The 27,991-nt window shown below is 45.7% G+C and overlaps 2 protein-coding genes across 2 annotated transcripts in view; both read right to left on the bottom strand.

Annotated features, from left to right (window-relative positions):
* Positions 1-13,535, bottom strand: part of LOC115206161 (PTB-containing, cubilin and LRP1-interacting protein-like) — a 37,323-nt gene extending 23,788 nt beyond the window's left edge. Inside the window, exons 1-2 of the mRNA XM_029772812.1 lie at positions 13,403-13,535; positions 2,721-2,867 (exon numbers count right to left, since the gene is read on the bottom strand). Coding sequence (XP_029628672.1) covers positions 2,721-2,867; positions 13,403-13,432 — 177 coding nt within the window. The 5' untranslated portion in view covers positions 13,433-13,535. The remainder of the gene's footprint in view (positions 1-2,720; positions 2,868-13,402) is intronic.
* A 1,613-nt stretch (positions 13,536-15,148) lies between these two features.
* Positions 15,149-27,991, bottom strand: part of LOC115206160 (delta and Notch-like epidermal growth factor-related receptor) — a 70,663-nt gene continuing 57,820 nt past the window's right edge. The window contains 6 exon segments of the mRNA XM_029772811.1: positions 15,149-16,446; positions 16,940-17,186; positions 17,301-17,432; positions 17,670-17,783; positions 18,270-18,392; positions 25,828-26,058. Of these exon segments, the coding sequence (XP_029628671.1) occupies positions 16,335-16,446; positions 16,940-17,186; positions 17,301-17,432; positions 17,670-17,783; positions 18,270-18,392; positions 25,828-26,058 (959 nt within the window). The 3' untranslated portion in view covers positions 15,149-16,334.

Raw genomic sequence — 27,991 nt, 5'->3', positions numbered from 1 at the left:
TATAATCAAAGCGATTCAGACCAGAGCCAGGCGATTAGCTCTCGCTTTCTGGATCACATCCAAGTCACACACACCCACTCACAGGGGGTGCTTGTATGGTTCTTTGTTTGGTTAGTCAGTGTTCTGTCTCAAAACTGGGAACACGGAATGGAAAAAGCTCTGGAAAAAGCTCCCTCCCAAGCTTTTTACAGAAGCTGAAATAAGGAGCTTTCCTTTTCCTCTCCCTGCTTCTTTACCTGGAGGAGCTGTTGAACTCAGAGCCACCAAGTGCACACACACACACACACACTGTGAAAGCTTAGATGCCTCCCTGAAGGTAAGTAACACACTGATGCCCCTCTGCAGCTGCTCTAAGTCAAGGTGGCTCCTACCAGTGTTGACGGAGTGACAGGGGAGTGGTTGAAACGTGGTTGGAACACGTGTGGACCACAGCTATGGACCCCATGGCAGAGATTGGGATCTGGGTTGTAGAGAGAGCAGGGTAGGGCAAAGAGAGACCCAATCCCAAATCAACCCCATACCACCCTAGGAACTTATTGAGATCTGAGACGATTGAACAGGTATAAGCAATATGGTAATAACTCCACCTTGCCCTCTGACAGGCTAGTAAGAAGTTTCTCCATTTTGCTTATTCCTATCCAAGGCTCTGGGGTTGGGAGAGCAGAGAGCAGGGCAGTGTCTGTGCAGAATCACTGATCTACAAATCACCTTAACGAAGGCCCAAATACCTAGGCCTATGTGATCAAGATTAGCAATTTTGTACCTCACCTTGCTCAAACGGATCCCGTCAAACACACTGAGAGTCTCCAGACAGAGAGGGGAACATTGAGAAATATCTTTTCATCCCAGCAGCCGTTAGCATTGGCAGGGGGAAAGTCGGTGGTCGGGTTGGGGTAGGTGGGTGGGTGGGTGGGTGGGTGGGTGGGTGGGTGGGTGGGTGGGTGGAGGCTCGGGCTGGGAATTGCCAGGGACTTCACGATACGATATTATCAGCATACTTAGGTGTCGATATGATATGCATTGCGATTCTCACGATTCTATATTTATTGCAATTCGATACTGTGATTTTATTGTATTTCGATGTTCCAAACCTATTGCTCACCATATGTCTTCTGCAGAGGAACAAGAGAGAGCCATGAGAAAATGATCAGCACACACACACACACACACACACACACACACACACACACACACCTCTGATATAGCTGTTAGTATTCAAATCTCCACCCCTCTAAAAAGCCCTACTTCTTTAGGTGTGGAAATCATCTCTACTCTCCTCTGCTTTCCTACATAAACTGAAAGCCCTGGAACAGCATAGAGCCAGGGTGAGTAAGTAAATAAGTAAAAAAATTATAATCTTCTTTTGTAGCTGGCATTCCCTGATAAATAGATGTAGTGGTATCCATGGAAACTAAACCAAGCTCTCTCAAAGCTACCTTGAAAAGACGTCTGAGGCAAGAGGAACAGGGAGGGCGAAAAGGGACTGTGTGTGTCTGTGCTTGCGTGTGTACTACAGACTGTGGGCAGATTGAGACCTTGCTAGTTCACACTGGACAGTGAGGTCCACTGAGGAGCTCCAACTAATCAGCTTCAACCTCACAGTTCAGCAGAGGACAGAAGTCTGGGAAAAATACAGGCATGCACAAACACCAAGGGCTAGGCTAGCCTGGCACCGCAACACAAACTGGAGACCAAAACCCCAGTCAGTGTATGCATCCCAAATGGCACCCTGTTTCCTTTATAGTGCACTACTTAGGAAAAAGGGTGAATTTGGGATGGAGACTGTCAGTTTCCCATTGGCTGTGCTGAGCCTCAGACCTAAAGACCAAAAGCCCCACTGTTCCCTTCTCTTCTGTCCTGCCAGAAGGTTATACAGGATGGCTGGTTGGATTTCAGCAGAACATTTTCGCAGGTGTTCTGGAACAAGTCCTGTCCTGACAGAGATCAGCACCTCTGCACTAAATAGTGTCTGCTCTTCTAATCAGTCAGTCATGTGATCTCCATGTGCACCCCTCTTAAAAGGTACAACCTGACCTGTTCTTTCTAATAGCACATAGCATAGCCAGTCCCTCAAAAAGAATAGAGCTTCATTGTCCATGGTGAAACGTCAAGTGGTCTTGTGGTTGTCTGTGTTCGGTGTGTTGTGATTGAATGAGTTAGATCATAAGTGAGCCACTGGTTTGGTGTGTGTTTATATTCAATGCCTTTTCCAAATGAGCTGATGTGAAAGCCTTAACAAGCCTGCCAAACATCTCCCACCATCTCACCCACACACACACACACAACTGGAAGATGCCTTAGTTACAGCCAACATAACACACTGTGCCCCTACCACACTCTCCTGGGTTCCCCCCTGTGCACACACAGGGAAGTGTTGTCTGTAATAACAGAACATGTGTCTCTCCTGCTTTTTCAACCTGCAGGACTGTTTGTTTTAGGTTGAACAGAGAATAGACTTTGACTCAGACAGCTCGCAGGATAAACATCTAAATTAGACAGTTATCACAGCTAGGCAAACACACACACACACACACACACACACACACACACACACACACACACACACACACACACACACACACACACACACTGATAGAAGACATGTGCCCATAACACACACCTACGATATGTGCCAGGATTACAGTTCTAACACAAGCCCATTGTTCTCACCAGTGATACACACCAATGAAACACACATAACCGTGTGTGCGTGTGTGTACCTTGTAGCCGTTATGGGTGCTTTTCTTCATGAGCGGCGTGGTAGAGCACAACTCGATGGCCTCCGGCTCATGGAATATCACTGTGGGCATAGGCTCCTTCCTCAGTGTCAGAACGTTCAGCTTGGTCTTCAGCATCGTCTGGAAGTGCTGGGGGAGATAATGTCATGGTCAATGAATCAACCAATCAAGAAATCTATCTATCTATCCACACACCCACCCGTCCGTCCGTCCATCCACCTTAACATTAATGCATCCATCCATCCATCCATCCATCCATCCATCCATCCAGGGAGACTGACTGACAGAGAGAGCATATAGGGAGCTGTTACAGGTTAATAGTATAGCACTATATAGTATAAAACACTTTGTTGTAGTAGTACATTATACGCATGACACTAATACAATGTTATTGATGAATAAAATGTTAGATTAATAGATCACATTCTTAGTTCCCACATTCCAAGTACTTTCTATTCTGCTGAAGTTGTGCGAGTCATGATTTCATTAGCCTGCTCGGTTTTGTTTAGGCTTTTTCAAGGAAACCCAGAAATTCCACAATCCCATTCCCTGCCTCTGTGGGTGGGAGACCAGAACGGACATGTGGTTCTGGTCGGCCTTACAAAACCCCAGACTCTGATGGACACTTCACACGCAGAGTGAGAGAGAGAAAAACAGAGAAATAGAGAGTTAGAAGGTCCCTCATCTGTTGTCCACATTTCAGCTGAAGAATAGGAGAGGAGGGATTGTCACCCCAAACCAGAGTAAAGCCACTGTGACCCCCCCCCCCCCCCATCTGAAACCAAGCACCAGTAAGGCTACAGTTACTACCCATCCTCCTACATTACCCCACTACATCTCCATCATACAACCCAAACTCCACCTGTGGACGAGACAAGGAGGAAAGATGACGAGGAGAGAAAAACAGGAGAAGAAGAACAGAGTAAAAGAGAAGCGGAGGAGAGGCAGTTTTGAAACTAAAGCCCCATGTGCGTAAACGCTCGCTGACCTCCGCGTCAGAACGTTATGCCTTCCTGACAGTGCTCTGCATTCCTGTGGTCTGCCCGGATCGGAAGGCGGGGGGCTCACACTGGCACCGCGCGGAATAAAACTGGAATTCTATTCAGAATATTTTCACTGTATTTTCATTATTTTATTATTCCTCTGAATAAAAAAAATTGCCTCATAGAATCTACAACATTCGGAACTCGATTTGGGTTGGGGATGTGTCTGATTCTGAATCCAAGGAACTGACATTGATATGCTCCTCGGATACCCAGTACAGGTCGGTCGCACGCACGCACGGCTGTCTGTACAGTCTGGTCCTCATCTAGCCCATTCACTGAACTCTTTAGATGCATTTCATACTCTAATGTGTTTTTAAAAGGTATGCCACATTCTCAATAACAGCCCGGGATTTTACTGGTATACATTTCACGCATGAGCGAGGCACGTGACTTTTCCCAAATAACTTTTGGCTGAATGTTATGGATTGTGAGAGAGCATTTGAAAATAGAGAGGAGTAGAAAATGTACACTGTTTGGAAGTGACCGTTCTGGAGTGAGAGAAGGGGGATTCTATAGCTCTGTGAGAGATAAGAGGAGACACATACAGGGATTTTGCTGCCATTGAAATCCTTGGGCGGTCTGCTGATACAGAAAAAAACCCTGCTTGTTGTTGAGAAAAGTAAAACTAACGCACTCACACACAAAGTAAAAGCATGAAATTACAGAATGTACTCACTGTTCCCTTTTCAGTCATTCCTTGACAAAATGACATTGACAAAACACTAGCCAGCGTTCAGTTAGGCCTAGATTGCCTCTGGAGTGTGTATTTACGCGTGTGAACCGTGATTCGTGTCTGTGCACACAAGCGTGTGTATGCACGTACATGTGTGTGAGCGCGCTTTGACCGTGTGATTGTGTGTGTGTAGTTTGCAGGTCATAGATGGTATGGTATGGTATGGTATACTCCCAGCCCTCAGGGAGCATTCCTGTTGGAGTAGACAGGCTCTCAGGTCAATCATAGCATAAGCCACTGTACAACAACCCACTGAAAACGGCTGAGACACAGAATATAGGGGTCATACATAGGCTTGGCCGTTATACCGTATACCGGGTTATTTGGAAACAGCCACAGGATGGTTTTTCAATACCGTCAAAACGAGTTATTCAAAGTGTTGTAGCTACTTTTTAAGTAAAAACCTGCAGTCAACATGTGCAATACGTTAGGAGATAAATATTGCCTTCTTCATTTCACCTGTCAGATAACTTTTCATTAAGAAGTTCACTGCTACTGCCCAGTCACATGGTGTTTGTTTACAACAACGAGAGACCGGAGCCTTGTGAGTCTCTCACTGTTATGCAGCATGCGCCAGGTGATCTAGTTACAGTATTGAATTACCAACTAAATGTTTGCCAGCTAGATATAACTATTAAGTTAACTATTTAAATTGTGCTAAATGTTCTGCAGTTGTGCATTTGGTTTGCTAATTTAGTAGCTAGTTAGCTATCTAGCTAAGTGCTTAGCTTCTTGTAAATTCAAGCTTCGCTTGGTAACAGCAGAGAATCCCCTCCTGGATCAAGAGCCTTGCTGTCTAATATTAATTTTATGAGTGCAACAAACTGTGATTTGTTAGTTGATTGTATTACTTTATGAGCTGGGATGTCTGTCCTGCAAATAGATTAGGTCAGAGACGGTATAAAATGTTCACAATGTACTTGTTAGCATTTAGTTAGCATTCGCTAGGGGATTTCACATGTACTTGTTAGCATTACTAAGCTTCGGATCGCAGAGGCTCAGTGGGGTTTAAAAATAGTGGCCCTTGTGTTCAGGACCAGTATTACCGAATATCCCGGAATGTTACAAGGTCGATAAGAAGGTATGACAATCTGGATACCGCCCAAGCCTAGTCATAGAAACATACCACCTTATTCAAACACACAAACGGACTGATATACAGCACACCATTGCAAACACTAGTCTGTAACATCCACATATAGCATTCAATAGAACTGACTTCAAAATGTTCTACTGGATACAAAGATTCACAGACACATGCACACGCACACACACACACACACACACACACACACACACACACACACACACACCCAGTCTGAAGATGAAAGAGCAGAGTGGAGCAGACTAACAGATGTTTGAGAGCAGGGCTGGTGTGTGTTGGCGTCAGGGTGAGACAGTGGGCCATCTCAACCTGGTCTCAGACTGCTATCAGACCAGCTCTCTCTCTGGCTGGCTGGCTAGACGCTCACATAAAACAACATCAGCCTTGGCCTCTCAACTCACTCTGACACACACAACTCACTACGACACACAAACATTCTTACTCCATCTGTGGTATGACTGAGGCATTAAAAACACAGCTGGAGCAGCGGAGGACAGGTAGTCAGGAAGCCACCCACACCCATCCAGTGGTTGGCTCCCGGACCACAAGTGGGACCCCTCTACCTCTCCCTCAGCACTACCTCTCCCTCAGCACTACCTCTCCCTCAGCACTACCTCTCCCTCAGCACTACCTCTCCCTCAGCACTACCTCTCCCTCAGCACTACCTCTCCCTCAGCACTACCTCTCCCTCAGCACTACCTCTCCCTCAGCACTACCTCTCCCTCAGCACTACCTCTCCCTCAGCACTACCTCTCCCTCAGCACTACCTCTCCCTCAGCACTACCTCTCCCTCAGCACTACCTCTCCCTCAGCATAGTACAAGCCAGCCGTATCACCCTGGTCCTGCCAGACTGTTAACGGCCTCCGCCTCTGATCCGGGACCAGTTTATGAGTAGAACCACTGCGTTTCACAAGCATCTGAGAGGGATAAATCCAGAGAGGACCATGGGAGGTCCTGCGCCCTGATTGGTGACTTGGTTCTGTGGGAGGTGGGCTGTCGTTGCGTCATTTTTGGAGTCACTTTTATTGTAAATAAGAATAGAATATGATTCTAAACACTTCTACATGAATGTGGATGCTACCGTGATTACGGATAATCTAGAATGAATCGTGAATAATGATGAGTGAGAAAGTTAGACGCACAAATACTGTTTCATACACCCCCCCCCCCCCCCCCAAAAAAATGCTAACCTCCCCTATTATTGTAATGGTGAGTGGTTAGCATGTCTTGGGAATATGATATATATATTTTTTCACAACTTCCTCCTTCTAGCAGAGCAGAGGCCTGACCAACCCAACCCTGACCACAGCAGCCCCAGAAGACAGACCTAACGGTGCTTCTGACCATGAGTGGCCTCAAACAGGCCCGGAGGCTGAACACATTTCTGCAGTGTCAGGATAGGATGTTGTCTGCTCAGCCCGTTTCCCATATCAAAGAAATGGGAATGTAGTCCATGTAGAAAATGACAACTATGAAAGCACTGGGTGCTGAGTAAGAGAAACATATATAAATTGGGAGATGGTTGTGAGGGAAGTGTGTGTGTTTGTCTGGGCACAGACCAGGACGGCAAACATTGTGAAATTGGTTGAAAATCGTTGAGCGATGCCAGGGAGAGAGAGGGCTCTTGAAACTGATTCTTCAGGGGGATGTGTTAGGAGAGGAATGGGAGGATGGGGGAAGAGAAGAAGAGGAAGTAGACAATGCTGCATGATAGACTTCTATTTTGCAACAAAGGATCTAACATTGGACACAAATATGTCTCAACATTTTAAGCTGTTGGTACCACGGAGGCCATTTTGTAGACACAAACACGATGTCATGTTGTTTATGTTCCCATCATCCCTCTCTCCAGCTGACACATATAGTAGATTCTTAATACCAGCCTGAAAAAGTGTCTGCTCTAACATTGGCTCATATCTCTTCTTCCTGCTCTGACATGAGATGAGAAAATGCAGCAAGACACTGGACGTTACCATGGCAACAGAAGAGAGAAGGAAGAAAAGGAAGGAAGGAGGATACCATGGTAACGATGAGCAAAACAGTCAAATACAACATTATCGGATGTATAGGGTACATGACGCAACTCTACTAGAACAGGATTGTTCCAGAACAAGAATAAAGGACAACAACATAGTCAAAGGGATTAGAGTGACTGATCAGTGCAGCAGCGAGCGATCAAGCATCACCATGGCAACAGTACAGTGGCGAGTCGCTGAAAGAACCAAAAATGGCCGCCACTAACTAGGCCTCCTTTTTACCAGAACCTTCCTTCTTACTGGGTCTCTTCATATCATTCAGATACAGAACTAAACGACAACTAAGCATCGTTAGAGGCACAGTTAACTGACATTCCGCCTGGTATTCCATCCATGGAAGTCACATGACAAGGGAAATTAGTGTGCAGGCAGCTAAGCAGCGAGCTGGAACAGCCCCATTACCATGTGATAAATGGCTCTCCCTCAGAACCATACGTCATTTCAGCACTTTCCCCCAGGGACGTGATTGATCACAGGGCCGCGGGTATGGAGAGCTGAGCCCCACCAATCTGGGATCAGTAGGCTGGGACAGGCTCCGTCAGTCAACCCAGCGTAAGGAGTATGGAGATCAGCACCAGAACACATTAAGGCCAGGCCACGCTGTTAGTACCACTAGGCTGCAATGAACAGATCAGGGAAGGCCAGACTGAATCTGAGAAACCAACCTGAGCCTCCAAAAATATTTTGGAGAAATGCTTGAATAGGCACTTTTGTCACATTACGCCGGCATTGTGACCAAAAGATTAAGGGGGTTAGCACTTCAGAGGCCCCTATGAGGATTAAATCATGTTTTAAATAGTCTATACATTAATGTAGGCAAACATAATTGTGCAGAAATATGGAGGTCCTATAGGTGTATAGGTCCTTATGTATTTCAGAACATGTGATGGGAATAAATTGGTCCTTTCTGGTCTGGTGGCTGGTGTAAGGCGTAATTACTCAATTACAATGTGATAAACATTCACCTCTTAAAGTGGTAGTATTTCAAGGCGTGCAGTTATAAAATATGTAGATAGTATCACTTAAAACTATTTACCCAAGTTTACTACGAGATTCAATCTTCTTGATGCCTGGGCAAGCACTGTGAGAGGGATTGTGCAAGTTAATTTGGCAAAGTAGTCCACGCAATATCTGGATAGCATTACAGGAGACGTGAAGCCAGCCTCATTGAACGGCTTGCCCCGCACCCCTGAAGATCAAAATACGTGTCATTAAGCATTTTTTCACCACTTCCAAACAGGTCAGAGAATCAGTGGTAATTACTTGAATTTCAGTGATTAATGACACCTCGGTTGGCTATGTGGGACTAGACTATAAGGCAGGGTTCCCCAACTGGCGACCTGCAGGATGAATATTATATTATTTGGCCCCCCCAAGTTCTGACCCCCCCCAAAAAGTTGTATTTTATTTGTATACTTTTTAAAAAAATTGTTGGACATAAAAGACCGTAAAAACACCAGCAAATCAGGTCCAAGTGATTTTAATTTGGGAAATCTGTTCCAAAGTATTCCCACGCATAATAGAGAGATATACAGTGCATTCGGAAAGTATTCAGGCCCCTTCACTTTTTCCACAATTTGTTACGTTATGGCCTTATTCTAAAATGGATAAAAACATAAATACTTCTCATCAATCTACACACACAAAACTGAAATATCACATTTACATAAGTATTTAGACCGTTTACTCAGTACTTTGTTGAAGCCCCTTTGGAAGTGATTACAGCCTCAAGTCTTCTTGGGTATGACGCTACAAGCTTGGCACACCTGTATTTGGGGAGTTTCTCCCAATCTTCTCTGCAGAGCCTCTCAAGCTCTGTCAGGTTGGAAGGGGAGCGTCCCTGCACAGATATTTTAATCTCTCTCCAGAGATGTTTGATCGGGTTCAAGTCCAGCTCTGGCTGGGCCACTCAAGGACATTCAGAGACTTGTCCCGAAGCCACTCCTGCATTGTCTTGGCTGTGCTTGGGGTCGTTGTCCTGTTGGAAGGTGAACCTTCACCCCAGTCTGAGGTCCTGAGCACTCTGGAGCAGGTTGTCATCAAGGATCTCTCTGTACTTTGCTCTGTTCATCTTTCCCTCGATCCTGACTAGTCTCCCAGTCCCTGCCGCTGAAAAACATCCCCACAGCATGATGCTGCCACCACCACCACGCTTCACCTTAGGAATGCTATTGGCCAGGTGATGAGCGGTGCCAGGTTAACTCCAGACATAATGCTCTGAATTCAGGCCAAAGAGTTGAATCTTGGTTTCATCAGACCAGAGAATCTTGTTTCTCATGGTCTGAGTGTCCTTTAGGTGCTTTTTGGCAAACACCAAGTGAGCTGTCATGTGCCTTTTACTGAGGAGTGGCTTTGTCTGGCCACTCTAGCATAAAGGCCTGATTGGTGGAGTGCTGTAAAGATGGTTGTCCTTCTGGAAGGTTCTCCCATCTCCACAGAGGAACTCTGGAGCTCTGTTTGAGTGACCATCGGGTTCTTGGTCACCTCTCTAACCAAGGCCCTTCTCCCTTGATTGCTCAGTTTGGCCAGGCAGCCAGCTCTAGGAAGAGTGTTGGTGGTTCCAAACTTCTTCCATTTAAGAATGATGGAGGCCACTGTGTTCTTGGGGACCTTAATGCTACAGAAATGTTTTGGTACCCTTCTCCAGATCTGTGCCTCGACACAATCCTGTCTCGGAGCTCTACGGACAATTCCTTCAATCACATGGCTTGGTTTTTGCTCTGACATGCACTGTCAACTGTGGGACCTTATAAGAGCAGACCTTGAAAATTCTAGCCCCTTGGCTGCTGCCATAGAAGTGCCAATCCAAGAAGGCTAAAGGTCATTGGCCACAGATAAAATGATGTCAAATCCCAGTAGCTTTGATTGGACTGATCATGTCAACATTATACTTTCACAATCTTAGCTAGCAGTCATCATCATGAATCAAATCGACAATCTACTGGCAAATCCTTTTTAATTCTTGTCATATGAAGAGAAATTATAGATAAAACGTATCGGTGCTCATCGGCCATTGGACATAAACATTACACAACAAGTTGGAAATCGCATATTCAACGAGTGGTTTGGAAGGAATCACTGACAGTGGCTGTGTGGCCCCACATCTGGGATTAAGGTGCTCTTTTCCAAATTCCAAATTATAAAATGTCAACATTGGCCATGCTATCAATGAAGCATGATTTGTGCTGCAGTCAAAACAACTGTTAACTCGGAGGACCGCCGCACCACCTTTCTATTCAAGTGAATCAAATGTATTTATAAAGCCCCTCTTACATCAGCTGATGTCACTGCTGTACAGAAACCCAGCCTAAAACCCCAAACAGCAAGCAATGCAGGTGTAGAAGCACGGTGTAGAAGCACGATTAGCCGAGCACAACAATGTGAGTCCAAAAATGTATTGTATGCAGCTTCATAAATAATGTAATATGCCAGGGAGATATGTATACTGTAGCTAAGAAAGTAATACTAAGTGTATGTTGTGTAGTAAGCTGTTAGTAGCCCATGTGCCTCACCCTAATAATTTGGTATATTTACCCCTATTCATTTCGCCTACTGTGCTGACTGTTCTACTGTAGCCTATAACCTGTTTTAGAGAAATGTAATTGTCAAATATTGTAAGAGCTTTCATTGTCTGCTTATATGCCCCCTTTATTTATCCTATGGTTCTAACTTGGTGTACAGGGAGAGCACTGTTAGAACGGTGTCACGGTTGTCGTCGGTGAAAGAGGACCAAAACACAGCAGGTACGTGTATGCTCATCTTGAGTATTTAATAAGTACAAAATGAACACCAAAATAACAAACCAAGAAAAATGAACGAACTAACAACAACTAACAGTCTGGCCAAGCATAGGCTCAACACAGAACAATCACCCACGAATAACAAACACAAACACACCCTAATATATGGGACTCTCAATCAAAGGCAGATAGACAACACCTGCCTTCAACTGAGAGTCCCAACCCCAATCAACACAACATAGAAACACACTCACCAGACTAGACATAGAAATACATAAACATAGACTATAAACCAAAACCCCGGAAATACTAAATCAAACACCCTTTAACCAAACACACCACCCTGAACCACATAAAACAAATACCCTCTGTCACGCCCTGACCAAACTACAAAACAATTAACCTTATATACTGGCCAGGACGTGACAAACGGCCCCTGTTCTGAATTCTGTCGCTGTACACTTCAAAAGTGCTAAACAAATAGTTATATTGATTCCGTCCATCCTAGCTCGCTCATTGTCTTAATCAAAATAACGGATTGCCTCTTATCCGCTTGTCGTCCCCTTATGCCATAGTTTGTACTTCTCAATTGTCATTAGAAACCACATTTATTTAAGCAAGTCAGCCATGTCAGCTATGTTTTTTTTAAAGGCAGTAAATGAGGCTGAACAAACTGTTTCGCTGCCAGACAAGGCTCAACTGATAGCCAGGTGTAGCAGTTGGGCCAGCTTTATGTAGGCCCTAACAGTTTGTAGGCACCATTTGTCACCATTATAGTGCAACTAATGTACTGTTTAGTGTTGTGTAGTGGCTTTGCTGGCATGCATTCCACTTAATTTTTTTTTTGCCCTACCAAGATTTATGCTAAAATCGGCAGTGCTTATGTATTAAGGTATTTCTGTTTTTTGATATATATTTGCTTACAATTAAAAAAATGAGGTATTGTGTATAGATTGATGAGTCGCTCCAGAGTGGCGCAGCGGTCCAAGGAGTCACTACAGACCCTGGTTCGATTCTAGGCTGTATCACAACCGGCCGTGATTGGGAGTCCCATCGGGCTGCGCACAATTGGCCCAGCATCGTTCGGGTTTGGCCGGGTAGGCCGTCATTGTAAATAAGAATTTCTTCTTAACTGACTTGCTTAGTTAAATAATGGTTAAATAAAAATTTAAAAAAATTAAATGTTGCATTTTTTATTTTTTATTATTAAATCCATTTTAGAATAAGGCTGTAGCTAAACATGTGGAAAAGGCGAAGGTCTGAAAGTCTCAATACTTTCCGAATGTGATCCTATACAAATGTAAGCAAGTTTTGAAATGATTATGTTTTAATCAAATATTTGATCTGTTTGGGCTTCTTATCGGTCAATTTGAAGTCTACAAATATTTTGCAATAATATTCTGCCCCCCCCCCCCCCCGAAACCCCGGTTAATGCCCGCGGCTGAATCTAGTTGATGATCCCAACTATAGGGTGATCCATGGCCTCTGCAACATTACTCAAACTAAAAAACAGCTTGACAGAAATGGGGTCCAGCAAGTAGATGTTACACAATATAGCACATTCTCAGAATGGTTTATCATGATGAAAATGGGATGGCCATATTCAAGCGGAGTTCCAGGAGTCTGATAAACCTATAGTTTACACTGTAACCTAGCAGGCTTGCGTAACGTGTATGAACGCGATACAACGTAGCCTAGAACTAGTTGGGTAATGGGGCTACTCCAGAGAGGAGGCAACACGAAAGAGAGAGGGTTTGAGTTCAGAGAAACGAGCCTACCATCGCGCAGGCGGCCACCTGCGTAATAAAACAATCCTTTGTGAAATGATAGGACTGAAACACACAACACATCCGGAGAAGACTGTGTTTTGCATCTGACCAACAACAAAAAAGCACAGAGACCAGGCAAATATGCACGATGGGTTTTCATACCGTTAAACATCTGACAGACAGACATTAATATCCCTAAATATGCGCTGGTCTGGAATACTAATCAATACATACCTGCAATCGCTCTGTCGCTGGCTGCCACATTTTAGAAGAATCAAAGGTTTCCGTCTCTACTGAAGCTGGTTATTCTCTGTGTAGTCCAGCTCACATCTGCTCGTTCTCGGCGCTTGCTTCTCCTCTTCTGCAATCTAGAGAAGCAGACAGTGAATTCCAATGAAGCGTGATGAAGCTCCGCCTGCGAGCAGTTCCGAGACTGGTCTGCAGGGAGCGGTAGCGACAGCAGCAAGTAACGACAGGACGAGCCCATAGCCAGCCAGAGAACACAGAGAACAGAAACAAACTCGCAAAATAATTCCATTGACTGCATATTAAAGGCTCACATAAAAATATTGCTAGTATTTCAAGCAATTTTGGTCAGTGTTACTCCACAGCTTGGTTTACTAATTGCTTTCTCCTGTTATGGTTTGCCCATGGTTTTGATGGTTGATGGCGCACTTCTACATTCCAGCCTTCTGGCTCCAGTGAAATGGCTCCATCAGATCTGGCAATGACTCAGTTTATAGGAGCTATGCCCACCAATGGTTCCCTGCGGAGGCCAAACAGTGCCTGTGACCCTGGAGGTCATGGAAAGGGGAAAGGGGGTCAACGAAAGTCCCCCACTCAGACAGCAGTGTAGGGTGAAACTCATCAATAACCACTGGTTCCTCTCATCTCCACTCAGTCTGTCTCTCTCTGTGTGTGTGTGTGTGTGTGTGTGTGTGTGTGTGTGTGTGTGTGTCTGTGCATGCTTACGTGTGTGGCCCTGGGTGTGTTTGTGTGTGTGTGTGTGTGTGTGTGTGTGTGTCCGTGTTTGTGTGTGTGTGTTTTTAGGCGCGGTGAGTGTCGAGACAAAATCACAGCTAGCCTGTATTTACAGATGTTTACTCTGGGAACATCTGGATCAAGCAGGAGGTCACCAAGGCCACACACAGGGCTAACAACAAGGGTATTTCCCACTGCTGACATGGAGCAACTAGGCATGGAGAGACTGTCTATTAGTGGAAACATGTTGCCCATTGTCCTATAGTAGTGGGTGTTGAGTTAATTCTGAAAACTGTCTGGCCAGTGTTGTTGAGGTCATATAGTCTGTTGTGTCTTTTAGTGGCTTGATGATAGATAACGCCAGTGCTGACAAAACCTCTGGTTTTTACCTGTTTTTCCTTCAGTTGATAAGATTGATAAGGTTCTCAGGAGTTGTGAAATGCACAATATTGATATGATATAATTTTGAGTTGGTTTTCAAAGCACTAGTCTAAGTAAGGCGAGGTATTAGTATTTCACTTAGCCTTGTGCTTTGTCCAAAACGAGTACTTAGCCTTGTGCTTTGTCCAAAACGAGTACTTAGCCTTGTGCTTTGTCCAAAAAGAGTACTTAGCCTTGTGCTTTGGAGGTTATCCAAATCCAGTTGTCATGTCGTGATAAATCACCTTTGCGACTTCAGTATTATTTTCCAGTAGACAGTAGACACCAGTAGAGCTGGAGCACAGCGGAGAAGATGGCCAAAGACCGAAGGAAGTGGCGATCCTTTGTTGCTGCCCAATGCTTGAGCCGGCGTGACGGGATGAGTGCGTCAGTGAGCTGAGGTTTTACATATAAATGCTCATGTTTAAACACATGTATTACAGTGACCAAGTCTTGTCATAGTACATTTCCATTGAGTCAACAGAACCCTGTGAGTCAAATGTTTTCCTAGACACAAATAGACCTCTGGTGTCATGATAAGGACAAACACCACGGAACTCACACAAGACACCAGCTGGGTTTGTGTTCACTTAAACCTTTATTGTTACATCATTGAACATAGATAATAATCATGTGTTTTTTCTCTTTTAAAAAAAGGACAATGACCCTAGTAGGCTAAACATCAGTCAAGTGGAGAGCTCACTCAGTGCTCCGCCCATCCGGCGCCCCAAAACCAATGCACCCAGGGGTTGACCCTGAGTGGAACAACACATCCGCACAGACAGAGAGAGACACCTATACCTGGGACACAGAAGCACATGTTACTGGAGCAGACCCACCAGCTGACCCCACCTGTCAATCATCCACACAAGACCCGCCCTCCCCACCTGTCAGTCATCCACACAAGACCCGCCCATTGGCTACTCCGACCACTCCTGCGAAAAACACTGTCCTCATATAGGGAAACCATACAACACTGTGAATACAATTATTTCTCCTTCTTTACTTGTACAGAACTTGTAAATAACAAAAACATGACAACCAATGTTTTTTAAAATGAACACTGTTTTAAAGCTTCCCCCATAGTGGTTTTATACGTCTGTTCTACTTCTACCACACGTTGTTGCCTGAAGAAGGAGACGATTTTGGCACAAACCTGGTAAAGATACAGTAAATCAATCACAATGTACGGAGGGTTTCAAAATTATGCAGAAACCATCAAATCTACCCATGCACCAAGTAAGGCAACCTACTGCAGATGTTTTATATAGAAAGATATATATATATATCGTACTGCACTATGACAAGTGCACCTATTTCTACCACACCTGTAAGAACTCCTATCAGCAGCCTCTGCTGAATCTACACTTTAAACTGAGCTCATGGGTTTGTGGGGGACGTCAGGAACCGCCCTCTCTAGGACCCCAATGGCATCCTGGGTAATATAGTCACATTCTACTGGAAAGAAGAAGCAACCAACATGGCAATGTCACCCAACACCTACTAAAATAATGCAAGGTATGCTCTTATGCTACAGTAGCTTTATGGATATTCCAACCGTAAAATAGATTTGTATTTTTCTTCCCGCGGAACTATTGTTTTGTCCACATTTATTTTTTCAATGTTTATGTAAAGAAATACTAAATGGTTTGCATTGACTGAATTTGTGTGTATTGGTGCACATCCGAACATGTCCAGTTAGTTGTATGTGTGAACAGGTGATGCGTGGTACTGTGTGTGGGTGGGTGTGCTGCCTCTGTGTTTTCTACAAATCTTTTGTTTTGATCAAAGTGACCAGGGGCTTGTCGTCAGGGCTGTAGTCCTCGTAGGTGATGGGTGCGGCGTCGTACATGGCTGGCCGGGACTTCTTCCCAAATCTGAGAGAGGGGACAAAAACACATACATGGAACATCACTTCAGGTAGGACAGCTAGCTACACGCAAGACAGTTCTAAATGTTTCAAGTGTAGAGTTGCTAGGTTGAGAATGAAATACAGGTGGCAGGTGAGTGTAATGTTATAAAGGATATGTTGCATGTTACTAACAGAGTAATATGAATATGGTGTTGTAAGAGAGGTATTGCACATTTCCCCACAAATCTACCGGAACGGTCCTTTATCTCGTGTTTTTTCTAGTATTACATTGTTATTGATTATTGTATTGTTGGGTTTTGAGTTTGCAAGAAAGGCATTTCACTGTACTTGTGCATGTGACATTAAAAACCTGAAACTTGAACGGGCCTTTATCTCCAGGTAAACAGTAAATCTATAACAGGAGGGGTTTGTAATGGCTGAATCAAATGAACACATTAAATGTTAACAATGTTGGGGCACTTGTATTCTTATAGTAAACGAACATGGTGCCGTCTCACCTGGCATGGCGGATGGAGGCGATGGCGTTGCTAAACTCGCTGTCGATGCTGCGGCAGTTGTAAAACTCCTGGTAGGCATGGCGAGATGAGCCCTGGTACTCAATGCGGCTGATGCGGCAGATGCCCACGATGAGGATGATGAGCATGAGGACGAAGGCCACGCACAGGGCACCGATGATGATGTAGAGGGAGTGACGTGGCATGTTGGTCAGGGTGTCCTCGGGGTGGGCCGTCTTCCACTGCAAGTCTGAGAGATTGACAGACAGACAGATTGTTATGAATAACTTAAGAAAGGCATATACATGTAATCATATATCATAATTAACTCCTTCAAACAGGGGATTCTGGGTAATGTACTTACGTATCTCACAGCTGGCCCCTATCCAGCCTGGGGGGCAGTGGCAGGTGTAGGCATTTGATTGGCCGATGCAGGTTCCACCGTGATGACAGGGGTTGCTCTCACACTCGTTGACATCAACCTCACAGTCCTCCCCTGAGAGAACCGATAGTGTGGGGGTAGAGTTATGTTTAACTGGAACAGCAGGTACAGGTATATTTTCAAAGTGATCGGAGGGGGTTTGCTCCCTAATCAGAACAGCCTACTCCCACTTGTGTCACCAAGGCCCATTATGATAGACTGGGTGACAGACGTGTATTCACACACACACACACACACACACACACGCATGCATGCACACACACACATACAGTGCAGAGTTGAAATCCTCACCCAGGTAACCAGGTGGGCAGACACAGGTGGCGTTGAGGCCCACACTATCACAGCGTCCTCCGTTCTGACAGTGAGCCTTCAGACAAGGATCCCTGTAGATCTCGCAGTGTCTGCCTGCACAGGGACACACACACATGACCCATTAATGACGCACACACAGTACTCTCTATAGACCTGGGTTCAAATACCATTAGAAATATTTCAAACACTTTAAGCATTAGCTTTAGCCTGTCTTGAGTGCCAGGGGGGCTGTGTTTGTACTTTTGGGACTTTTCTATTGTTTCCATTGCAACAAGACAAGCTCAATCAAGCACAGCATAAGCATCTGACATGATTACAAATTGTATTTGAATCCAGGTCTGCTCTACATATAACAGTTTACACCAACTCAGCACACTATCTCGCAATCTACTACAAAAACACATACTGTAGACAACATACAATCACTTATATGAATACATTTGTAATACAGGTTGTAGAAACTCATTGAATTAGCATACATATTGCAGTATCAGCATCATCACACAAGCCCACCCCAGGATAACATGCTTAAAACTGTCCCCGTTGAGTTGTCAGTCACACATACACACACACACCTACCTTCATACTGGGGAGTGCAGACACATTCGTAAGCGTTGATGAGATCTCTGCAGGTAGCGTAGTTCTGGCAGGGGGCTGACAGACACTCGTTGTATTCCTCCTCACAGTACAGACCATGGTACCCTGGGAGAGACACACACACATACACACACACATCAAGTCACACTGTCTTTGATCATAATATTAGACGACAGTTCAAGTAATGATTACGTTTAGATATCACTAACGAGAAGATCACAGTGAAACACCTCAGCACATCATATGTTTTAAGATATGTTTTTAATGGGTGAGATAAAAGTGGTTTAATGTGCCTTTATTTCTATATAGAGATTATCACTTAGACGGAACAAGTCAATGCATTTGTTTCCCTACATGACTAAACCTTGTGGATGCTACATCCACAGACATCCTATTAAATCAATTCTAGATGTAATTCTATGGTTACATCGATACAGGCATGATTCAGCCGTGACTGTTGGTCTATTAAATGCAGTACACTCCAGTTACCACTGGGTGGCAGGTTTGCACTGGGACTGAGAACAGTGGCTTTTCGTGTTTTTCCCCATAAAAGAGAAGCAATATGAGCCCAAGGTCAGAACACAGTGATTGACAGAATCTCAGAGTTGACATAGGACATTGTGTTCTTTCTTCAGAGCTTACAAGCAGAAGCTACCGTACTGAGTATAGACATGTCTGTATGTGTAATGCGTGTGTGTGTGTGTGTTGGGCTGTGTGTGTGTCTGGCTGTCTGCTTGTGTGTGCATGTGTTTGTTGTTTACCATGAGAGGAAACATTTACATACAAAGTAAGCCTTGATAAATCCCAGAGGTTCTCATAAAAAGCCAGTGAAATGTCAAGTGCCTTTCCCAGACTCCCAGACCCATTTCCTCTGGCTAGTCTGACTCTCCTCTGTCTGATATGGATACAGGGAGCCTGGGATCCACTACTAGAGTATATATCAGCTCCTTCACAGCCTCCTCTCCTTGTAGAGGACACAGACACCAGCTGGCATTTTGATGAACAGGAGAAAAGGTCAATTATTTCCATAAGCGAGTCTGATGTGTGTGTCTGTCTGTCTGTGTGTGTTTGTGTGTGTTTGTATGTGTGTGTGTGCGTGTGTGTGTGTGTGTTTGTGTGTGTGTTTGTGTGTTTTGGTTGCTTGTGTGTGTGCCTTCTTGCATGTGTGTGTGCATGAACATACGCATGTCTATGTGTGTGTGGAGTCTGGTTGTGGAGAGTTAAGCGTCTGGAATGCTGGAATGCTGATTGCAAATCACGAATCATACATTCCCATTAGATGGTGGCTGTAAGAACGGAAATGTATGATTGGACGACATCATCTGCACAACTTGTGTAGTCAGACAACGGTTGCAGACAGACAGTGGTCTGGAAGGAAGTGGAAAGCAACTGTTTCACCTAATTAAAAGAGATCCTAATACAAATCTATCGCCATGGCAACCACATGACGGGGGAGAGGGAAATGAGGTGAGGAAAGATAGACAAAGAGAGCGGGACAGAAAGCCAAAGAGAGAAAGAGATGATGAGCAATGGAGAATAACAGAGAATATGTTAGTGTGAATATGTTAGTGTGAAAGGTGAAAAGAGATGTTATATTATGTGTGAATATACTGTCAGTATATACATGGGAAGGAACATACTGTACCAATGCAAGGTCGGAGGTTGTTTCTATGAGAGAACAAATAACATAATTCAATGTTATGAGACAATAATATACTAATGAGAGTATGAACACAGTGAGAAGTATCTGGCTACAGAGGACAATAGAGTGGATAGTGTGATCACCAAAGGAACGATTTTAAGTGAAGTGATCTAAAAAGGTGGGTTGTTTCGGTAAAAAATCAAAAACGGCCATTACTAATTTAGAGTGTATCTCACTCCACGCTCAACCTAAGATTGCAAATTAAATCAAAATGAAAACTTAAAGATGGAAAGATATATAAAGGGAACTCTAGGACAGACTGTGTTGATGGTTCTACTGATAGGGTCCTGCAGTCACACCCAGACCAGGGATCAAATACTATTTTAAATCTTTCCAATATTACTACCATTTGTTTTAGCCTGCCAAATGGGCAGGGTTTGCAATTTTGCAACTATTCTATTGGTTCCCTTGTACCAGGCACGCTCAATCAAGCCCAGCTAAAGTAATTGAAATTATTTCAAATACTATTTGAACCCAGGTCTGGTTACAACGCTGGGTAATTGCTGGATAAGAGATAATGATTTGTCATCATTCCACACCATTAATCTGAGCATGGAGCCATAAAAACCAGTGGCATGATCAATGAGCCTGTAATGACACGTCAGTCATGCTTTACCCACGGTGTGTCGTAATCAATGATATCACTGGGGTGGGGAATGGGTTGTGGAATGATGAGTAGTAACAATGCTAATTTATGATGTTGTACAGTGCATTCAGAAAGTATTCAGACCCCTTCACTTTTTACACATTTTGTTACTTTACAGCCTTATTCTAAAATGGATTTGTCACGCCTACTCCCACTCCCTCTCTCCAGCCCTCGACGTCGCCGGTCTACTAACCACCGGCCCTGGCAACAATCATTACACACACCTGGTTATCATTATCTCCTTGATTACTCCCCCTTTATTTAGCCCTCAGTAGACAGCAGTCACTAGATAGTATTGTTTTCTCTCACATTCTGTACGCTTCTCATTTTCTGTTCATCAGCATTGTTTTATTATTAAACTCACCTACTGCACCTGCTTCCTGACTCCCGGCGTATTTAGTTACAGAATACTACCTCAAAACATGGAAGCAGCAGAGGATAAAACCATCTTCCAGGTGGTCAAGGAACAGGGTCATCTACTCCACCAACACCACGAACCAGCTGACGCAACTGGGTACAACCATGAAGGAGGTCCTACGCATTATCTACCGCCTCGACACACCCAGTGAGGCTCTCAATACGCCTATCAGAAGGCCACAGTGAGCCAGTCCCCCAGCCTAGTCAGCTGTCCACCCAGGTCAACGATGCCTTATTGTCCCTTTCGGAGATGTATGACGGTACTCTGTCAAAATGCCGTGGCTTCCTACTCCAGGGCTCCCTCTATTTCGCCTATCAGATGGGAGCAACCACGACCGAGAGATCCAAGGTTGCCACGGTCATTTCCCTGCTGACAGGGTGGGCGTTGGAGTGGGCTACAGCCGTCTGGGAGAGAGGAAAGGAGGAGCTGGGTTCCCATGAGAGGTTCATGGCTCTGTTCAGGGCGATCTTCGACCGTCCTCCAGAGGGCAGAGAGGGAGGTGAGTGACTTCTCCAACTCCAGCAGGGTGCCCAGATCGCTGCGGAGTACACCTTCACCTTTCGGACTGTGGCAGCCTCCAGCGGATGGAATGAGCCGGTGCTCCACACTCTCTTCTGGAGAGGACTGCGTGAAGAGGTCCAGACGGAGTTGGCTTGTCAGGAAGGCAATCTTCGGGAGCGCCGGTGCCCACCTCGCACTCGCCTCCCTCCTTTGTCTATCCTGAGGCAGAGCCTGAACCCATGGAGGTAGGGGCCATACACCTCTCTGTGGCAGAGCGGCGTCGCCGGAGACCTGGGGCTCTGTCCCTATTGCGGCCAGGATGGGCACCAGCTTCAGTGGTGTCCGGTGCATCCGAACCCGGGGTCCACTAGAGCAGAGGGGCGGCCCCGTGATCTTCCATCTCCCAGGGTAGGCATGAGTATTTCATCATCATAATTTTCCGCCAAACCCTTTCTGGTTCCCATTTCACTGGCTGGCTATCCCTCAGGTGTTGTCTCTACAGCTCTAGTGGACTCTGGTGCTGCAGGGAACTTCATCAAGCAGGCCCTTGCCTCCTCCCTGACCATAACTTTGTCCCCTCTCCTTTTCCGGTTCAAGCCCTGGATGCGTGACCATTGGGATCCAACACAATTACGCACATCACAGCACCACTCACCCTCACCGTGGGACCCATGCACCAGGAAAGCTTTCCTCATCATCAACCCACCCATACACAAAGTCATCCTCGACCTCCCATGACTCCAACGTCATAACCCCACCATCTCCTGGTCGAGGATAAGAATCACTGCCTGGGGACCAGGATGCCAGAGGACATGCAATCCCGTACCCTGTGGTTCCATGTCGGTGGAGGGTCCTGTGAGTGCCCCCCAGCCCATCAATCTGTTCTCCCGTATCGTTAGCCCCATGTTTTAGGATGTAGATGTGGACATCCGCCAGGCTCTGGAGAGGGAACCCGCTCCGTCTACCTGCCCTCCAGAACACTTCTACGTCCCCACGGGGGTAAAAGGATCGGCTGTTGACCTGGGCACACATCCCCCGCCACTGGACACCCAGGTATCATCCGCACCATCCAATTCCTCTCCGACAAGTACCGGTGGCCCACCTTTTCGCAGGATGTCGCCCAATATGTCAACTCTTGCTCTGTATGTGGCCAATCCAAATCTCCCCGGGACGCTCCAGCAGGGAAACTACTTTCCCTTCCCGTGCCTCAGCGGCCTTGGTCACATCTGTCCATAGACTTTGTAACTGATCTCCTCCTTTCTGATGGTTTTACCACTATTATGGTTGTTGTTGACAGATTCTCTAAATCCTGCCATTTTATCCCTCTCTCTGCTCTACCTACCGCTCTCTGTCCGTAGACTTTGGAACTGATCTCCCCCTTTCTGATGGCTTTACCACTTATTATGGTTGTTGACAGATTCTCTAAATCCTTACGTTTTATGCCTCTCTCTGGTCTGCCTACCACTCTCCAGGTCACGGAGACACTATTCCAGCAGGTCTTTCAGCACTACAGTCTTCCGGAGGACATCATTTCCAACCGTGGTCCCCAATTCACGTCGCGGGTATGGAAAGCCTTTATGGAGAAGCTGGGGGCACGGTCAGCCTGACATCCGCATACTGGCCTTAGTCCAATGGGCAGGTGGAGAGGATCAACCAGGAGCTGGGGAGGTTCCTAATGAGTCACTGCCAGGACTGACAGGGGGAGTAGGTCCGGTTCCTTCCCTGGGAGGAGTACGCCCAGAACTCACTTCGGCACTCCTCCACCGGGCTGACTCACGTCCAGTGCGTCCTGGGATACCATCCAGCCCTGGCTTCATGGACTCCGAGCCAGACCAAGGCCCCTGCAGTGGACGAGTGGTTCCGCCATCAGAAGGATCAGGCGGACCGCCACCACAGTGAGGCGGAGGTTCCATCTTGGTGATCGCGTCTGGCTCTCCACTAGGAATCTCCCACTCCGCCTGCGCTGCCGGAAGCTGAGTCCCCGGTTTGTGGGGCCCATCAGGTCCTCCGGAGTGTCTATGAGGTAACTTATCGTCAACAACTCCCCTCCAACTACCGGATCTCACCATCCTTTCATGTCTCCCTCCTCAGGCTAGTGGTTCCTGGTCCTCTGGCAGATGCCATCCCCCGAGACACCCCCCCCACCTCCCTTGGACATCGAGTGGAACCCTACCTATGCCATTAGGTCCCTCCTGGAATCTCGACGTCATGGGGGTTGGCTACAATACCTGGTGGACTAGGAGGGGTACGGTCCTGAGGAGCGCTCTTGGGTCCCAGGGGCAGACATCCTGGACCCCAACATCCGGGATTTCCATCTCTGCCGTCCGGACCGGCCCGCTCCTCACCCTCGGGGCAGTCCTCCTGGCCGGCGTTGTCTTGCGGTACTGTCACGCAGTACGGACAGAGAGCGGTACTGTCACACCGGTCTACTAACCATTACACACACCTGGTTATCATTATCTCCTTTTTACTCCCCCCTTTATTTAGCCCTCAGTAGACAGCAGTCACATGGTAGTATTGTTTTCTCTCACATTCTGTATGCTTCTCATGTTCTTTCAACTGAATCGTTTCATTTTTAAACTCACCTTCTGCACCTGCTTCCTGACTCCCGATGTATTTCGTTACAGAATTAAATTATTTTTTCCCCTCATCAATCTACACACAATGCCCCATAATGACAAAACAAAAACAGTTTTTTTTGCAAATGTATTAACAATAAAAATCAGAAATACCTTACTTATAAGTATTCAGACCCTTTGCTATGAGACTCGAAATTGAGCTCAGGTGCATCCTGTTTCCATTGATCATTCTTGAGATGTTTCTACAACTTGATTGGAGTCCATCTGTAGTAAATTCAATTGATTGGACATGATTTGGAAAGGCACACACCTGTCTGTATAAGGTCACACAGTTGACAGTGCATGTCCGAGCAAAAACCAGGCCTTGAGGTCGAAGGAATTGTCCGTAGAGCTCCGAGACAGGATTGTGTCGAGGCACAGATCTGGGGAAGGGTGCCAAAACATTTCTGCAGAATTGAAGGTCCCCAAGAACAACTTGGCCTCCATCATTCTTAAATAGAAGAAGTTTGGAACCAACAACACTCTTCCTAGAACTGGTCGCCAAGCCAAACTGAGCAATCGGGGGAGAAGGGCCTTGGTCAGGGAGGTGACCAAGAACACAATGGTCACTCTAACAGAGCTCCAGAGTTCCTCTGTGGGGATGGGAGAACCTTCCAGAAGGACAACCATCTCTGCAGCACTCCACCAATCAGGCTTTTATGGTAGAGGGGCTAGACAGAAGACACTCCACAGTAAAAGGCACATGACAGCCTGCTTGGAGTTTGTAAAAAAAACACCTAAAGGACTATCAGACCATGAGAAACAAGATTCTCTGGTCTTTTGAAACCAAGATTGAACTCTTTGGCCTTAATGCCAAGCATCACATATAGAGGAATCCTGGCACCATACCTACGGTGAAGCATGGTGGTGGCAGCATCATGCTGTGGGGATGTTTTTCAGTGGCAGGGACAGGGAGACTAGTCAGGATCGAGGGAAAGATGAACAGAGTAAAGTACAGAGAGATCCTTGATGAAAACCTGCTCCAGAGTGCTCAAGACCTCAGACTTGGGGGAAGGTTCACCTTCCAACAGGACAATGACCCTAAGCACACAGCCAAGACAACGCATGAGTGGCTTCGGGACAAGTCTCTGAATGTCCTTGAGTGGCCCAGCCAGAGCCTGGACTTGAACCCGATTGAACATCTCTGAAGAGACCTGAAAAATAACTGTACAGCAACACTCCCCATCCAACCTGACAGAGCTCGAGAGGATCTGCAGAGAAGAATGGGAGAAACTCCCCAAATACAGGTGTGCCAAGCTTGTAGCGTCATATCCAAGAAGACTTGAGGCTGCTAAAGGTGCTTCAACATGTGAGATTAAAATGTAAGATTTCTGTTAAAAAAACAAAAAACAATTCTAAATAATAAAAACCTGTTTTTGCTTTGTCATTATGGGGTATTGTGTGTAGAGTGATAGAAAACATTTTGGGGGGAATAAGGCTGTAACGTAACAAAATGTGAAAAAAAGTGAAGGGGTCTGAATACTTTCTGAATGTACTGTATATTGTACGCGGCAGGTTTACTGTGATATCTGATTTATTGTGGGAGAATTCATCTGTTAGATAGTCTTAGAGCTTATCTATAGTGTGGATAATGGAAGGTTGATCAGATAAAGAGTACCCCCCATTTAAACAGGCACTGTTATTTAATGGCTCACCTGGGACACACAGACACCTGTAGCTGGTGCCCACACTGCGGCAGATCCCGTGGGCACAGGGGTTGAGGGCACAGAAGTCCACCAGCTGGGCACAGGTTGGGCCGGTGAAGCCGGCAGCACAGCTGCAGCCAAAGTCCAGGCCGGGACCCTGGGGGAAGCAGCTCCCGTTGTTGTGGCAGGGGCTGGAGGCACATGGGTCCACCCTCTGTTCACACATACTGCCCTGATACCCTGAGAAAGATGAAGGGAGTACAAGAGAGTGAGAGAGACAAAGAGAAAGACAAAGATAGGGAGAGAGAATGACAGAGAGCACAAAGAGAGAGGAAGAAGGAAAGAAAATTAAAGACAGAGGGAGAGAGAGAGAGAGAGAGAAAAGAAAGAAAGAAAGAAAGAAAGAAAGAAAGAAAGAAAGAAAGAAAGAAAGAAAGAAAGAAAGAAAGAGAGAGAGAGAGCGAGAGAGAGAGAGCGAGAGAGGGGGTGGGGAGCATCTGGTCTGGTGGCAGGAATGCTGTGGGGTTCTGGGGTTGAGAAGAACCGCATTGTGGGTGTTGAGGTGGGTCTGTGGACTCACTGGGACGTAGCCTACAGCGTCTGTTTTGTCTACACACAAACCCATGCCCCGTCCCCCATCCCCAGCCCACACACAAACACATACAAACAAACAGGCACTGTTAATTAACCCAAGCCAGAAAGCCCATACTTAAAGACATGCTCCAGTACATTTTTTTTAAACCTCCTGCTTTGGGCTAGATGTGTTAATGTGTAGTTCATACATGCATAATCTATGAGAAAGAAAGAAAGAAGACCCACACAGAACCCACTGACTCCAGTAGATTATTCCTCCCTCTCTGCAGTGACAGTGAAATAATAAATGTCCATCAATCTGGGTGATATAGAGTCCTCCCTGCATCTGGATACACGAATCAGCAGACCCTGAAAGCCTCTCTTCATTAGCCCGATGAAATACACACACTGACGCAATCAACATGCTCCCAGATTATATTGACTGTGTAACACGCTCACACGCACACACACAGGCCAACACACACACATAGGCTGACACAAACACACTCACATAGGCATGCACATGCTCACACACGCTCACACACGCTCACACACACTCATACGCACACACACGCACAGTCCTATCACAATAAACTACAGTCTCCTCTCTGCGCTACCATGGCAACGATCCTGATAAAAACAGCTTGTGATGGAACCATTCTCCTGAGGAAGGAGGGAGGACAGAGGGTCAAGGTGGAGAGAGGTGAGGAGGGAAGAGGCAAGGGTGGCACCTTGAGAGTGGCTGAGATGGAGGCAGCAATTGCAGAAGGTGTGACAAAATGACTGTTTTGTCTGGTTTGACTGAGGGTGACCCAATTTATCAGTATTTCTCATAAAGCAACAGGATGTAGGAAGCTAGTGGGAGTGGAGCAGCCAGGTCACACCAGATAGGCTGTAATATTAGATGTTTTTCCATGTCTCCAGGACATCGGGAGATGCCTTCCATACCAGTCACTAGGGGCAACATGAGTGCCTATTACCATCGAGCAGGCTCACGGCTTGCTAGGGAGTTATGGGTGGGGATAAAGGAAGGGCTTAAAGTTCCTGAACAAAAAGATCCCATGTCAAATAGCCTTTTATTACCCATAATATTTTGGGGGGGATAGAAGTGCTACAAATTTGAGGAAAATGACTTGTTACCATTGGTGTATAAAATTAGAGTTAGGGTCACCCTATTCCCTTAATAATCCGCCTCCTGAATCCAAGTGTTTGACATGAGGGAGGGGACCAGTAACTTTATGATCAAATGATCAAAATGTATCAATGTTGTCAAACTTTGGCCATCATACTTTGATTTGGTTCCATCCAAATTTAATGATTTTGACTGTTTTGCTCTACAGCTAAAAGGATTGCAGGTTCAATCCCATTGCTAGGCATACATTGTTATTTTTTTCTGTTTTAACCCTATCCCAAACCTCAAACCCCCCCCGGACAAACATTGGATACTGAAGTGTGGCCGTGAGATCTTGTTGGGTGGAGACATGTGCACACACACACATAGACACAACCGCACATATTCTCAGATGTTGTAGAAAAGGAGACATGACAAGAGGTAAAGACAAGAGAGAGGTCAAGGTGCCAAAAAGGAGAATGTGAAGAA

The sequence above is a fragment of the Salmo trutta genome, chromosome 13, assembly GCF_901001165.1.
Source record: "Salmo trutta chromosome 13, fSalTru1.1, whole genome shotgun sequence".
Classification (NCBI taxonomy): Eukaryota; Metazoa; Chordata; class Actinopteri; order Salmoniformes; family Salmonidae; genus Salmo; species Salmo trutta.
The sequence above is the reverse complement of the archived record's forward strand: the minus strand, read 5'-3'. Positions and strand labels throughout refer to the sequence as shown.